General features: G+C 43.2%; 1 protein-coding gene across 1 annotated transcript in view; it reads right to left on the bottom strand.

Annotated features, from left to right (window-relative positions):
• POC1A (POC1 centriolar protein A) overlaps positions 1-14,884 on the bottom strand; it is a 1,972,436-nt gene that overhangs the window by 1,854,949 nt on the left and 102,603 nt on the right. The window contains exon 3 of the mRNA XM_044078845.1: positions 5,950-6,121. Within this exon, the coding sequence (XP_043934780.1) occupies positions 5,950-6,121 (172 nt within the window). The remainder of the gene's footprint in view (positions 1-5,949; positions 6,122-14,884) is intronic.

The raw sequence follows: 14,884 nt of genomic DNA on the forward strand, positions 1-14,884 counted from the left end.
GTGTTTTACATTTCTCTTTCTTATTGTGTGCTACTTTAAAATTGTTTGTTGTTCAATCTCTTTCTTATTATCTGTTACTTTAATACTACTATTTCTCTAAATAACATTTGTGTTCTTCACCTTAAAATAGTACTGTACCTAAATTTGTTACAATTTACTTATCTGTACCTGAAGTTGCTAAATTTTGCTTATGTGGAGCTTTTTTCCCCGGGCCTCTACTGAAAATGGACATGTATCCAGTTAGACTAGCCCAGTCAACAAATGTAAAATAAATAAATATATTGTTTTTTATGGAGCTTTTCTCCCCAGCACTCTATTGAAAATGGGCTCTTCCTGGCAAACAAACTGCAAATAAATAAACTCTGCTTCTTCACTACAAAGACAGCAAAGCCCCCAACACCCCCATGAAGGGGGCAGAGCTCCCTGCCCCATCCTTCTTGTATTCAATCAGAGGTCACCAAACCTTAAAGAAAGATACAATACATTTTAAATGGAGAAGTCCTGATGAAGCACCTTTAAGCATAGTTTATTCAGTCATTTCTGACCAACTGCCTTCACGACAGCGTCAGTCGCAAAAAAAAGATACTACATTTCTCAGAATTCATCAATCTGTCATGATGGTGCCATATTTATCTGCAAATCCTTCACAGACCCAGTAAAGATATGTGGTGTACAGCTAAGCCTTTAAACAAATTATGTTCCACATCACTGTTCAAAAAATGATTAGTCAAGGCAGCAAAAGGTTTTAGTCACCATTCAAGGCAGAAGAAAAAAAACACAAAAACAAGCGCAGTGCAATAGAATTCTGTAGCAGGAACCAAGAAAAACAAAGCAAACATGCAAAAGCTAGAAAAATGGCAAAGGAACCAAGGTATTGGGGGCAAATAACTAGAGAGGTAAAGGTAAAAGAAGAGGCCAAGAATTATTTGGACTGCAGGTTACAGATTGATATCAATCCTTGATAGGGAAGGCAGAGTATAGGCAAAGAGAAAGAAATGGGGGGGGGGTCCTAAACTAAAGACCAGCACTGGTAGAGTTTTTAGTAGAATCTAGAATAGAAGTTGCCGTTCAAAAAAAGGAATAATTAGTAGAGCATATAAATATTGCATGATAACTATAAGAATCAATCAGAGGAGGTTAGAAAGGATTGGGAAGAGAGACTGGGTAAGCAATTCACAAAGAGACAAATGGCAGGATATATGTATGTCTCCCAAATATGCAACATCTAGAAGATTTAGGATTTTTGCTTGGAAAAGTTATAATAGATATTTTTATACCCCAAGTAAACTTCAGAGAATTTTTCATCAAGTAGACAGCAAATACTGGAAGTGTGATGGGAAGAAAGCGGTACTTGGGAACATATTTTCTGGGAGTGGGGTGGGCTGGCAGATTTTAAGGATTTCCTGCAGGATGCATTGTCGGAGATGCTGGGTTGGTGGATTTGTTTGACGTGGGAGATGATTTTTCTGTGCTGGAATACAGAATTGGAATTGCCTAGGCATGGTAAGGTCTTGCTGTGTTTTATTATGGTGGCTGCCAAAAAAGCAATTACTAGAAAATGGAAATCAAAATCTAAATAGGTTCATAGGTAGGTACTACGCTATTGGCCCTAGGGCCTATATAAGCCTAGCCAAAAAGGTACCCTAGCTTTTGCCACCCAAGAAAATTATTTTCCTGTGCCCCTGTTGAGCAGAGCCACAGAAGTGATCCCCGGGGTGAATTTCCTATTTCCCATCCAATCATCAAGATTTTTCTTGAAGAGTGCTAATGAGGAGCTCTGTTTGATATAGATACGTAGTCTGTTCCAGAGTATGGGAAGTCTCTGGGACAGGAATCTATCCCTCCAACATCTTCTATTTATTGTGGTGACAAGGTTTAGGTCCCTACAGTGTGTAGCTCGGAGGGATTGGGATTTCTTTAAGTGGAGCATGTCCAACAGCTCTGGGTTTGACATAGCTTTGTATGTTAGGCAGAGATCGCCTCTGAGTAGGCGATATGCTACGGAGTAAAGTTGGATTTTTTGAGACTGTCTGCATAAGGCATCTGTTTGAGGCCAGTAATCCTCTTTGTGAGGTATTTCTGTGGTCACTCCAGTTGTAGAGGTCTTGTGAGGTACATACCAAAAGGGGCACCGTACTCTATAATGGGTCTAATGAGTGATGAGTAGAGGGGAACAATGACCTCTTTTTTTCTGGATGAGAAACCTTTTGTGATTAGGTGCACCACATAGAAGGATTTCCTGACCAACGTGATTATCAAAGGAGAGACTACTGTCCACCTGTGTCCCAAGGTCTCTTATCACACTTTCGGTGTTAAGTAGACTACCACCTATGTGGTAGTTCATGGGTACAGAGCTTTTACCAAAGGGGATGACAATGCACTTTTTGGCATTGAGCTTCAGGCCACGGCTTTGACACCAGGCATCTGACTCAGTGAGGCCCTTCTGTAGGATGTCCACATCATTAGGAGTTTCGATTATGGCTCCAACTTTGCAGTCATTTGCAAACTTCGTTAGCCTGTACTTCAGAGAAGTAGATACCAAACAGGAGAGGGCCCAGGACTGAACCCTGTGGTACTTCACTTGTCACTGGTCTGAAGTTGGATTTGGAGTTTGCTACTTTCACAGTGTGGGTTCTGTCCGTGAGCCAGTTGGCAACCCATCTTGTGACATAGGGATTTATACCTAGTTTAGTGAGTTTATCTATAATTCCAGAGTGGGGGGGTGGTGTTGAAAGCCTTGGCGAGATCTAGATACGCTGTATGAACCACTTTACCCTCATCTATGGCTTTGGTGACTGCTTCAAGGAAGTCTATCAGGTTTAGGAGACATGATCCGTCTTTTACAAACCCAAACTGGGTGGGGTCCAGAGTTTGGAGATTACCGATGTCTTTGTTTATGAGTTCCATGATGATACGTTCTATGGCCTTGCAGGCCAGGCTCATCAGGCTAATAGGGCGGTAGTTCCCAGGGTCCATCGTGGCTTCCCCTTTGTGGAGTGGGATAACCATCGCAGTGTGCCATTCGGTGGGCACAAAGTCTGAGGTGAAGCTATGATTGAACATGGTACTTAAGTGGGGTGCCAGTTTGTTCTGTAGTTCATGTAGAACGCAGCCTGGGATATTGTCAGGTCCCATGGATGCTGTGTTCTTGGCTTTGGAGAGTGTGTTTTTTTCACATGTGCAGCTGTGATTACAGGAACTTTGCATTCTAGGGGGTGGGGGGGGGGGGCTAAAGTTAGCACTGAACCTATCTGCCAGGATGTTGGCAATATCAGTTGGTTCTGTATGTTTAGTGCCGTTGTGCTGTAACTCGGAGCAGATCTAAGTGTTGCCATTGAGATTCTTGACATAGCTATAGAATGCTTTGTGGCTGTCTTCAGAGTCAGTGGCAATTTTGTTTTCTTAACTAGCTTTTGAGGATTTTATATGGGATCTCAGCTTCTTACTGAGGCTGACCAGGAAGCTCCTCCAGTATTGGGATTTTACTCCTTCCTGCAACAGTTTCTTTCTTCTGTTGTAGAGTTTGTTTATGGCAGAGGAGCACCAGAGTGGTTTCCTTTTTTGGAGGATAGCATCTTGGTTCTGTTAGGGATAGCACGATCCATACACTCGTGTAAGTGCTTGTAAAGTGCATTTGTGTAGGATTCAGCAGTTGTACCTCTATACCAACTATATTAGAAGTAGTGAATATAGTTACAGAGATAAAACAATTGGAATTGAGATCTTTAGAAAAGGGTAGAAGCAAACTACACAGGAAAAAAATGAGAATTGTGGGAACAATACATACAAGGGAGTAATGAGGTTTAAAAGAAGGCAGGACTTAAATTAGCTCTGTAATGTTTGACTGAAATTGATTGGGTAGATTATAAGTGATGTACAAGGTTTGATACTGGGAGTGTGCTAGTATGGTTTGTGATGTAAAATGCTTGGAACTAGGATTGTGTCAGCATGGTTTGTTTTCATTTATATAAATGTAGGATTGCTTATATCTTAAGTGATGGTTTAATAAAGAGGTTTAAAAAACATTAAGCTAACATGCAAAAGCAAGTGCACAGACAGTAGTTATGTAGACAGAAGACAGCAGAGATGATTTATCTACTATTGTGGTGAGCAACAAAAAAAAAGAGCTATACTGCAATGTTTCGTCATATTTTTCACGCCACGTTTATATCTTAAATGGCTCAATACAACGAATGTTTGTCCGATGGAACAGCAATAACTGCTACCCTTTACTTTCCTGCACACCATTCAAGACATCCTGATGCAAATCCACAAAGGTATCAAATCTTAAATCTAGTGTGTGTGTGTGTGTGTGTGTGTGTGTGTGTGTGTGTGTGTGTGTGTGTGTGTGTGTGTGTGTGTGTGTGTGTGTGTGTGTGTGTGTGTGGATGTCCTGCCAAGACACCTCAGGTCATCATGCGAGTAACTGAGGACCATTCCAGGGACTAAATCTTCCATTATCTGGTAGACAATTCTTTGCTTGTCCTCTGGAATCAGCTAGCATACCAGATTCTGGGGTGTCGCTATGAGGTCTCCTTTAGGAGGTCACTAAAGTACCATCTGCAAAGGACAGCCTATTTAAATCCTTTTAGGGGCACTACATACTTTTTACCTCTTACAGCAACAAATCTGGACAAAGAATAAAATAATGGGGGGGGGGGGGCAAATGCCTGAAAGTATAGACAGATTTTAAATACTGCTCTTACAAACTTAGAAAGTTGATTAACAGGATTTCTGTTAGTATCCATTTCCTGAGAGATATTAAGCCGGAAACTCAAATGTATGTCATTATATAGTGACTTCAATCCATAGTTACTTGCCAGCAAATAACAAATTTTACGTGGAATAGATGAAAAATATAAAGCAAAAATCTGGACGTTCTGTGAAAATCTGTACAACTGAGAGCAAAGGGGTACTAACTAGGCAAGTCTCCAGCAGGTGTGTTTGATTATACGATTACAACTTGCCTATTCTAAAATGTCCGACACAAAAGAAGGACAATACAGTCAAAAACATGGGACATTTTATTTTTAAATTCCATTTTTTATCTCGTGTGCCCTTAACCTCTTTGCATAACACTAGAGTTAGAATTACCACTTTGCTAAAGCTCACAGTCTAGGTGATGCTCTTATTGATGCTGTGTAGGTCATCTGCATATATATTATGCACCCACTGCCTTGGAAGATATTGCTTCTGCAAGCAGTAGTTTATAGGTATCTCTGCACTTTGGAGAGCACGAGCCCTGTGCAGTGTGGATCGTGTGTTTGAAGCTTACACGATCAAACAAGTTAAAAACAACAACAGCAGCAAACTCAAGGCCTTGGTATTGCCAGAGATGAAGGAAAAAAAAGAAAAACAGCCCATGTGACTCAGTTCATTCACTTAGTTTGTGAATAAAACTATAGCAGCATGGGTGGGTTTGACATAATAGTCAACGTCTTCACCTAAAAGTCACAAGGTACCATGTTTGATTCTGACCTTGGAATGCCAGCTCAGCTGAACTTGACCCTTCACGACAGTTAGCCTAAAATTCACTTATAAAAAAATTACAAATATATGACCCTATGAACGACTGCAGAACTTGAGAGCATATGTGTAGGAAATTATTAACTAATCAGAATAATGCACAACAAAGATGAATTCAATATGCAACACACACACACACACACACACACACACACACACACACACCTAACTTATTCCATTAAGCGCCTCCATTACAGTTTAGTAGGGAAGCACAGATGTTTGCTGAGAGGCCTCTGTCATCCTGAAGGAAATTAATATGCAAATGCTTTCAACAAATTAGTCTCTAGGATTTGTAAAACTCGCAATAAAATACACAGAATAGCAAGGACAGTAAGTTTTTAAACAAATTAACGTCACACTAAATAAAACTGCATACACTGCCAGCATCCAGCACTTTATCAGAACACAAGACCACTAACTTACACACTAGGGACCCAAAGTCGAACTGTCTTGTCTCTGGAGGCAGATGCTACAAGATGACCAGATGGTGAAAACTGTACTGACATGACAGCATCCTTGTGACCTACAAAGCGGTATGCTCTCATCTGTGGTTTCATATTCCAGATCATCAAGCAGGAGTCCATAGAACCAGTAGCTGCATAAGGAAAAAAGGTGCGTGAAAATTAGTGTTAGTAAACCTGCTGTGCACCGAAATACAGGCATTTAAAGAGCAAGATGGTTTAAACAGACTAAGTGCATGGAATCGTAATATCGAATTATTAGGAGTTATGCATTCATAATGTAAAACAATTGCAGCGATTTGATTCAGCACACACCAATCCCTTGCTACAGAGTTTTAGCAAATACTTGTTAACGTCAAATATATACTCACAACACCAGCTGATCTGCGCGAAGGTCTCCTACATGGGGAAGCTGCTGGCATTTCTTGTCTGATAGCCCCGGATAGGCACATTTCTGAAGTCATTATATCACGTACCAGACATGTGAGGGACATTCTGAGCTCCTGTACTCTGAAATCCAACCCCATGTGGTTAGCAAGTGTAACTGTGTGCTCCAGTCCTGGAAGATCCCAATTAAACAGAATTCTCTTATTCTTAGCTTCAGAATTTATCTAAAACTGCAAAGAGGGAGTCTACCAGGATATTCATTTTCCCTGGGATACAAGTGATTATTGCCGTCATCCCAAGCCTATAGCCCGCAGCCTAATCTTCATTACTCCCCTGCACAGGGGCTATGAATATGTATCGTCCTGACTGTTCATGTACCATAATCTACTGCTTGGCTGTCCAGTCAGAGCAGTAGGTTCTTTGATTACAACTCCCCTTCCAGAAGTTTACAGATGGCCAAACAAACCTTTTGTTTCAGCCAGCTAAAGTGAAGTGCCTTTTCCTAGGAGCTTTTTGAGAGAGAGAGAGAGAGAGAGAGAAAAAGAGAAACCCGACCCAGTAGCTATAGCTTTAGTTGAACCCACTGTTTCTAAACACTTAAAGGAAAACTCCACCCTGTCCTACAGCTCAACTAACCCTAAATGAGTGCTGGTTTTGTTGCTGATATCAACTAAGAAAATGTTACCATTTGCTAATATATGACATTCTAGTAGCAGGCTTTCTTGTCTCCATTACTACGTGCTGCACATCCTTGGTAAACAGGTGCCTACAAGGAATTAAGGCCTATAATCCTGGCAGTCAAATGAAGTTTATAGATATTGGTGTGTATCAAACATCCCCGTTCTTGTGTGAGTAGATTCAGTCTGTGAGGAAGCTTGTGGGAACTGCCCTTGGCCATTTCCAAAAGAAAGGAGAACCACAGTTGCCTGAGCCAGAAGGGAGTCACCATTATGTTCGGTACTGGATACCCTGGATATTAACAGAAAGGGTAGAAAAGTTTACAGAAAAATTCATACCCAAGGGAAAGAAAAGGTGTCCGCCTTCCAGGCCTTCTTGATGGGAGTCCTGGAACAGAATCTTGCCAGCTGACTGTTCAGAGAGGAGGCAAAAAGATCTACTTGAGGAACTTCCCAAAGATGGATCAAATCTTGGGAGACTCCCAGTTTCCATTCATGACAGTCTGCTCTTGTCCTGCTCAGTGTCCCTGCCACACAACTTTGTTCTAACAGAATGCAGGATGCTTGTAGAGTGCAACTGTCCTGTGAAACTATTTCCCAGTTAGCATGACTAGTCAACAAAGGGGGGTAATGATCTGGTTCTCCCTTGACTGCTGATGTACCGTATTGACTGTGGTACTCTCTGAAACAACTTGAAGTCCTGGGGACTAAAGATGGTTTAGACGGTTGATTGCCTTGATCAGGGCAAACATCTCCTGGATATTTATGCGTTTGCATCTATCCTTTGTGTTACACACCCCCTGCACTTTTATCCTTCCTAAACTGCTCCCCAAGCAGAGTCCAAACTGCCTGTGGTGACTTACTGCTTTGGAACAGGGAGGAAGAGGGGGAAACCTGGATTTAAGGATATCTGACTTCTCCACCAAAACCTTTTCAGACAAATCCAAACACTGGGGATTTGAAAATATAAAGGGTACTGATGCTGGGACCAGAGAGATTTCAGACACCGTTCTATCTTTATAGGTTCATAGGTTCATAGGTAGATACTAGGCTATCTGCCCTAAGGCATTTATAAGCCTAGCCAGAGTGTATTTGGCTTCTGCCTCCCTATTATATTAGCCTAATGTGTCTCTGTAAAGTAGGTCACAGAAGGTACCCTTTTAAGATTAGTTTACTGTGCCTCTGTCTAGCAGGGACACAGAAGAGATCCCAGGGGTGAATTTGCAATTTCCCATCCACGCGTCAAGATTTCGCTTGAAAAGGGTGAGCGAGGGGCTATGTCTAACATGAATTGGGATTCTATTCCAGAGTGAGGGGATCCTCTGGGAAATGAATCTGCCCCTCCAGCATGTCCTATTTATTTTTGTGCTGAGGTTTAGGTCCCTGGAGCGTGTAGCTCTAAGGGACTTGGACTTTTTGAGGTGGAGCATGTCCATTAATTCTGGTTTTGACATGGCTTTGTACATCAGGCATAGATCACCTCCGAGTAGATGGTAAGCAACTGAGTAGAGCTGGAGTTTCTTTAGTCAAGCTGCATAGGACATCTGTTTGTAGCCCATGATCCTCTTGGTGAGGTACTTTTGGGGTCTCTCCAGTTGCTGCAGGTGTCGGGTAAGGTACATCCCAAAAGGGGCATTGTATTCAATTATGGGCCTGACGAGTGACGAGTAGAGGGGCACAATGATCTCTCTTGATCTAGATGCAAACCGTTTCGTGATAAGGTGGGCTATATAGAAGGTCTTTCTAACCACTTTGGCAACATGATTATCAGAGGAGAGATTACTATCTACGTTGGTCCCCAAATCTCTAATTACTTCTTCCGTACTTAATGGATTACCACCTATGTGGTAATTTGTGGGAACCTTGTTTTTCCCAAAGGGGATGACTATGCATTTTTTAGCATTTAGCTTGAGGCCATGGCTCTGGCACCAAGCATCCGTCTCTGTGAGACCCTTTTGGAGGATGCTTGTGTCAGCTGGAGATTCGATTATGGCCCCCAGTTTGCAGTCATCTGCGAACTTTGTCAGCCATAATCCCCCCGTGTTAGCCTGAACCTCAGAGAAGTATATACCGAACAAGAGAGGTCCAAGAACTGAGCCCTGTGGGACGCCACTTGTAACTGGTTTGGATTCGGACATGGCACCTGCGATTCTGACCATGTGGGTTCTATCTCTGAGCCAGTTTGCAACCCATCTTGTGATATAGGGGTTGATATTTAAGCTGGTAAGCTTATTTATGATGCCCGAGTGAGGTATTGTGTCGAAGGCTTTTGCGAGGTCCAGGTAGGCTGTGTGGACTACCTTGCCCTCATCTATGGCTTTGGTAACTGTTTCAAAGAAATCAACTAGGTTTAAGAGGCAAGATCTGCCCTTAACAAAGCCGAATTGGGTAGGGTCCAGTGTCTGGAGGCTCCCAATGTCTTTGTTTATGAGTTCCATGATAATACGCTCCATAGCTTTACAGACCAGACTAGTTAGGCTTATGGGGTGATAGTTTCCGGGGTCCGTTGTGGCACCATCTTTGTGGAGTGGGTCTACAGTAGCAGTATGCCATTCTTTGGGTACATACCCTGTAGTAAGGCTAAGTTTGAACAGTGACAATGTGAGGGTTCAGTTCTTCTTGGAGCTCGTGTAAGACACAGCCTGGGACACTGTCTGATCCCATAGATGCTGTGTTTTTTGCTTTGGAGAGGGCAGCTTTCACATGTGCATCTGTGATGTAAGGGAGGTTATATTCAGTTGGGACAGGCATTTGCTCCTTTGGGGGGGAAGGGGGAAGAAGTTTGCGCTGAATCTGTCTGCCAGGATGTTGAGTATGTCTGCAGGTTCGGTATATTTTGTACCGTTATGCAACAATTCAGAGCATATCTGGGAGTTTCCGCCCATGTTCCTGACATAACTAAAGAAGGCCTTGTGATTATCTTTAGTGTCTAGGGCAATTTTTCTTTCGAAACTGGCCTTTGATGATTTTATGAGGGATCGAAGTTTCTTGCTAATACTGATCAGAGATGCCTTCCCTTTTTGGGATTTTGCTCCGTCATGTAGTAGCTCCCTCCTTCTGTTGTATAACTTATTTATGGCCGGGGTCCACCAGACCGGTCTCCTGTTTTTGGAGGAGTGAGTCTTGGTTTTATTTGGGATAGCACGATCCATGCATTCCTGCAGGTGCTCATAGAATGCATTTGTAAAGGATTCTGCGGATTGGGATGTATTATCCTCTGGCCCAGGGGGTTTGAAGGATTCCACCTCAGTCTTGAGAAGTGCAAAGTTGGCTTTTGAGAAATTCTTTACAGTGATTTCCTTGGCTGGGGGTGGGGATGGGATATGGATGTCCAGGGAAATTTGTTTATGGTCTGATCTTACCAATGAGGGGTTTACCTCTGGTGTGGAATACAGAGTCCCCATGTTGGTGATGACCAGGTCCAACAGGTTTGTTCCCTCTTGTGGGAGTGGTGACCAGTTGTTCCATTGCGTTAGAGTTTATAAATTCAAGGAACCGTTGGGCGAGGGTGTTTGGGCTGGAGTAGTTTTCCCAGTCAATGTTTGGGTAGTTGAAGTCACCCAATAACATAGTGTTTGGAGAGACCTTCATATTCTCCAGTGTTCTCAGGAATGCCAAGTGAGGTTCCTGTAATAGGGAGGGTGTTCTGTAGCAGGCTACAAACTGAAAGGCAGTTTTGCCCGCTGTTAGTTGCACATGGATGGTTTCTGATGCTTCGTGCAGTGCCACTAACCTGGAGGTGTAGGTATCCCTGATAAATATAGATACTCCCCCTCCTTTTGTGCTTCGGTCTGAGTTTTGGGGCCGAAACGCATGGTATGAGTTATAACCTGGTAGTGCTGGGGTGCTCTCAGGAGCCTTGAACCAAGTTTCTGTTACTGCACAGACATTGATTTTCTCCATACTGAGGAGAGCCTCGAGTGCATGCATCTTGAGGTTTAGACTTCTGGCATTGAGTAGCATTACCTTTAGTTTTTTTATCCTTGGGTTGTCTATGGAGGTGGGTTTGTCCTTTGAGCCTTGCCTAAAAAAGGCACTATGGGGGTGGCAAGAGCCTTGGCCAGTATACAAAAGCCTAAGGGTGACAGGTGCAAGCCGTCCCTAGCGAAGCAACGTGGCTTGTCAAACATGTCATCCCAGGCTGACAGGCACTGGATCCCCTTTGAATGACACCAATACTTTAGCCAATTGTTGAAACTGATCATTTTGTCTTTATACTGTGGCATCATTCTTGGCGAGGGCAAGATGCTACTCAAGATCAGGGTCATACCAGCCAGGGCTACATGGTCAGAGAACTCTTCTATGTCTCTTTTCATGTAGTCCAGGGAGGTACATCTCATGTCATTCACACCAGCATGGATAATGACGGAGTCATACTTGTACTTGCTTTGGAGTGACCTGAGTGCTTGCGTTATGTGGCGGATCCTGGCACCCGACAGGCAGCTTACAGTGACCTTCTCCTTGTTCAGTCTGGTGAGTGGGACGTCAGTGTGCCGGACAATAGAGTCCCCTATAACAAGTGTATTTGGTGTGTTGTTTGGCCTTAAGGGCTGTGACTGTGAGGCACACTGATTTTGTGAGATATGTGATTTGTGGGTATTGTTGAGGGGTGGCTGTTGCTTGGATATCTGCTTAGGAGGTCTTTGCTGTTTAGGCAGATTTTTATTTAGAGCCTCCGAGTATGTTTTTGTGTGTTTATGTGTTGGGTATGCAGATGCAATACGTTTATGTGAGACTGGATTTGTGGTGTGGGTGGTTACCTTTTTCGCCTGACTGACTGTGCCAGTCTTGGGTTGAGAGAGCTCTGCCTACAGTTTGGCTGTGTAACTGCATCTCTCACATGTATTAGAGTTTGTTGGAAGGAGGAGAGGGTTGTCTGTGTATATAAGGCAATTGTAACATTGTCTCAAAATTCCCAGATTCACCAGCTGGACTGGAGAGTAACCTTGAAACTGACCCTTGGACATACCAGATTAGTATAGGGAACTGTTTTTTTTACTGATCAGATTAGGGAAGGGAACTGATTTTTCACTTGATCAGGAAGGACCAATCGGGAGCCTAATACTTATGAGAAGTCAAGGAGGGTGTAGTGCTTTAGTTAGTTAGTGTTTCCTTATAAGAGCTGAGCAAGTGCAGGGCTTTAGAAAGAGAATGGAGTGATTACTTTGAGAGTTTGAACAGTTCTAAGGGAAAAAGTGAAGAGCAGACTTTGTGGAGCATTTCTTATGTGGAATCATGCTAGGGGTATAATGAGAATCATAGATGCCATGAGACCCAAAATCCTGAGAGTGGTTTCTGGTCCAGAAATTGTAGTTCAGTGGCCGTTTGGCAGTTTTTCCATCTCTTTCAACTTACTGATTTAAAAGCCTGTATTTGCACGTTTCCCCATCTTTCCTATAACTAGTCTAGTCCAGATACAGATTTGCTATATCCAGGACTGTTTGTAAGCTTCTGAGCCCCCCAAAACTTTCTGTGTTGGAGGAAGCCTTCTAGCTTATCAGTGGGAGTGGTAAGCACTAAGTAGCCTATCTACCACAAGAGTTGTTTCTGGCCCAGAAATTGTACTTTACTGGCCGTTTGGGCAGTTTTTCCATCTCTTTCAACCTTCTCGTTTAAAAGCCCATGTTTGCGCTGGTTTCCCACCTTTCCCATAACTAGTCTAGTACAGATACAGATTTGCTGTATCCAGGACTGTTTGTAAGCTTCTGAGCCCCCCAAGCCTTTCTGTGTTGGAGGGAAAGTACAGTTGTGAACACTTACCATAAATGTAGATGTTAGAGTGTATTCACTTTTGCAGTCTTAACCAATGGGTTATCTCGCTCCCGGTAGCCCTTGATCGGCCAGAATACCAAAGGTAAGTAAATATGACATCAGCTGTCGTCGACTGCAAAGGACGTCAGGAAGTCAGATACAAAAGGAGGCAGCCGATGTCACTTCCTCAGTCTTTCTTGCCATAACAGTCAGAAGCTCCCAGAAAACAAGGCTTAAACCAAAAATAACTCTGGCAAATAATATCAATTATAGCCTGTACCTTAGGAAAGGAGAACAGGAGAGGACCAAAAAGGGGGAAGGAGGGAGGGAAAGCAGGGCTGCAACAGTGAATACACTCGAACATCTACGTTTGTACACAACTGGACTATGTTCATCGTGTTTCACTGTTGCAGTCCTAATCAATGGGTTGATTACCAAAGTCCAGAGAAAAGGGAGGAGGAACCAACAGAATCAAGGATTGGAGATAATGCCCTGCAGAACAGCAGTGGCAAACCCTGCCCTGGCTCTAGAAAACAAAGGCAAATTATAATGCTTTGTGAAAGTGTGAACAGAAGACCATGTGGCAGCCTCCAAAATGTCTTTAGTAGGGACACCCCTTAAAAAGGCTACAGAGGTGGAAGCTGCTCTAGTTGAGTGGGTCCTAACCTCTTGAGGAGGAACCTTGCCATGAAAGGACTAACAAAAGGTAATACAATGTGCAATCCATTTAGAAATGGTTTGCTTAGAAATAGCCTTGCCCTGGGATCCAGGGGCAAACCTGACCAATAACTGTGCTGATTTCCGAAGATCTTTAGTCCTGTCCAGGTAAAACCTGAGCTGTCTGTGCACATCAAGAAAATGTAGGATCCTTTCACCTCTATTTCGAGGATTAATAAAGAAGGTAGGAGGGGGTATGGACTGATTAAGAGTCAGGCTAGAAACTACCTTAGGCATAAAGGAGGGGTTGGTTCTCAGAGAGACCCTATCTGCATGGAAAATAAGAAAAGGCTCCACGACCAAAGCTTGCAGCTCCGAAACCCTCCTTGCTGAAGTTATAGCCAAAGAAGGAAGACTTCCAATAGAGAAACTTTAAATTTTCAGTGGCAGCTGGCTCAAAAGGAGGAAGAGTTAGTTTCTCTAAACAAAATTAAGATCCCAGGCTGGAGTAGGTGCCCTTCTGGGAGGTTTTAAGTTGCAAGCACCTCTAAGAAACATTTTCATCAGGGGATGAGAGAAAATGGATTGTTCAAAAGAACAATGAGCAGAAATGACTGAAGCATGGATCTTGATAGAGGAAAAAGAAAGAACACCCTGAAGCAACTCAGCCAGGTATTCCAGGACCAGTAGGCTACGAAGAAGATTCTCCTCTAGCCTGAAATCCAATGAGAGAACCTTTCCCATTTGCCAGCCTAGGATTTCCCAGTGCTAGGCCTCCTGGCCTCCCTCAGCACGTCAACCACCTGCTGGGGAAGGGAAGAAGAAAAGGATGGAGTCATACAATGAGCCAAGCTGCCAAATGGAGAGACTGAAGGAAGGAGTCATACAATGAGCCAAACTATAAAATGGAGAGACTGAAGAGGAGGATGGGATGGAGTCATACAATGAGCCACGCTGCCAAATGGAGAGACTGAAGATGAGGATGGGATGGAGTCATACAATGAGCCATGCTGCCAAATGGAGAGCCTGAAGGAAGAAGAAAAGGATGGAGTCATACAATGAGCCATGCTACCAAATGGAGAGACTGAAGATGAGGATGGGATGGAGTCATACAATGAGCCAAGCTGTCAAATGGAGAGACTGAAGGAAGAAGAAAAGGATGGAGTCATACAATGAGCCATGCTACCAAATGGAGAGACTGAAGATGAGGATGGGATGGAGTCATACAATGAGCCATGCTGCCAAATGGAGAGACTGAAGAGGAGGATGGGAAGGAGTCATACAATGAGCCATGCTGCCAAACGGGGAGACTGAAGGAAGAAGAAAAGGATGGAGTCATACAATGAGCCACGCTGCCAAATGGAGAGACTGAAGATGAGGATGTAAAATGTTTCCCCTCTCCTAAAACCAAAAGATCTGACTTCA

This window comes from Protopterus annectens, chromosome 7.part1 (assembly GCF_019279795.1).
Source record: "Protopterus annectens isolate FY-2018-M chromosome 7.part1, PAN1.0, whole genome shotgun sequence".
NCBI classification, from domain to species: domain Eukaryota; kingdom Metazoa; phylum Chordata; order Ceratodontiformes; family Protopteridae; genus Protopterus; species Protopterus annectens.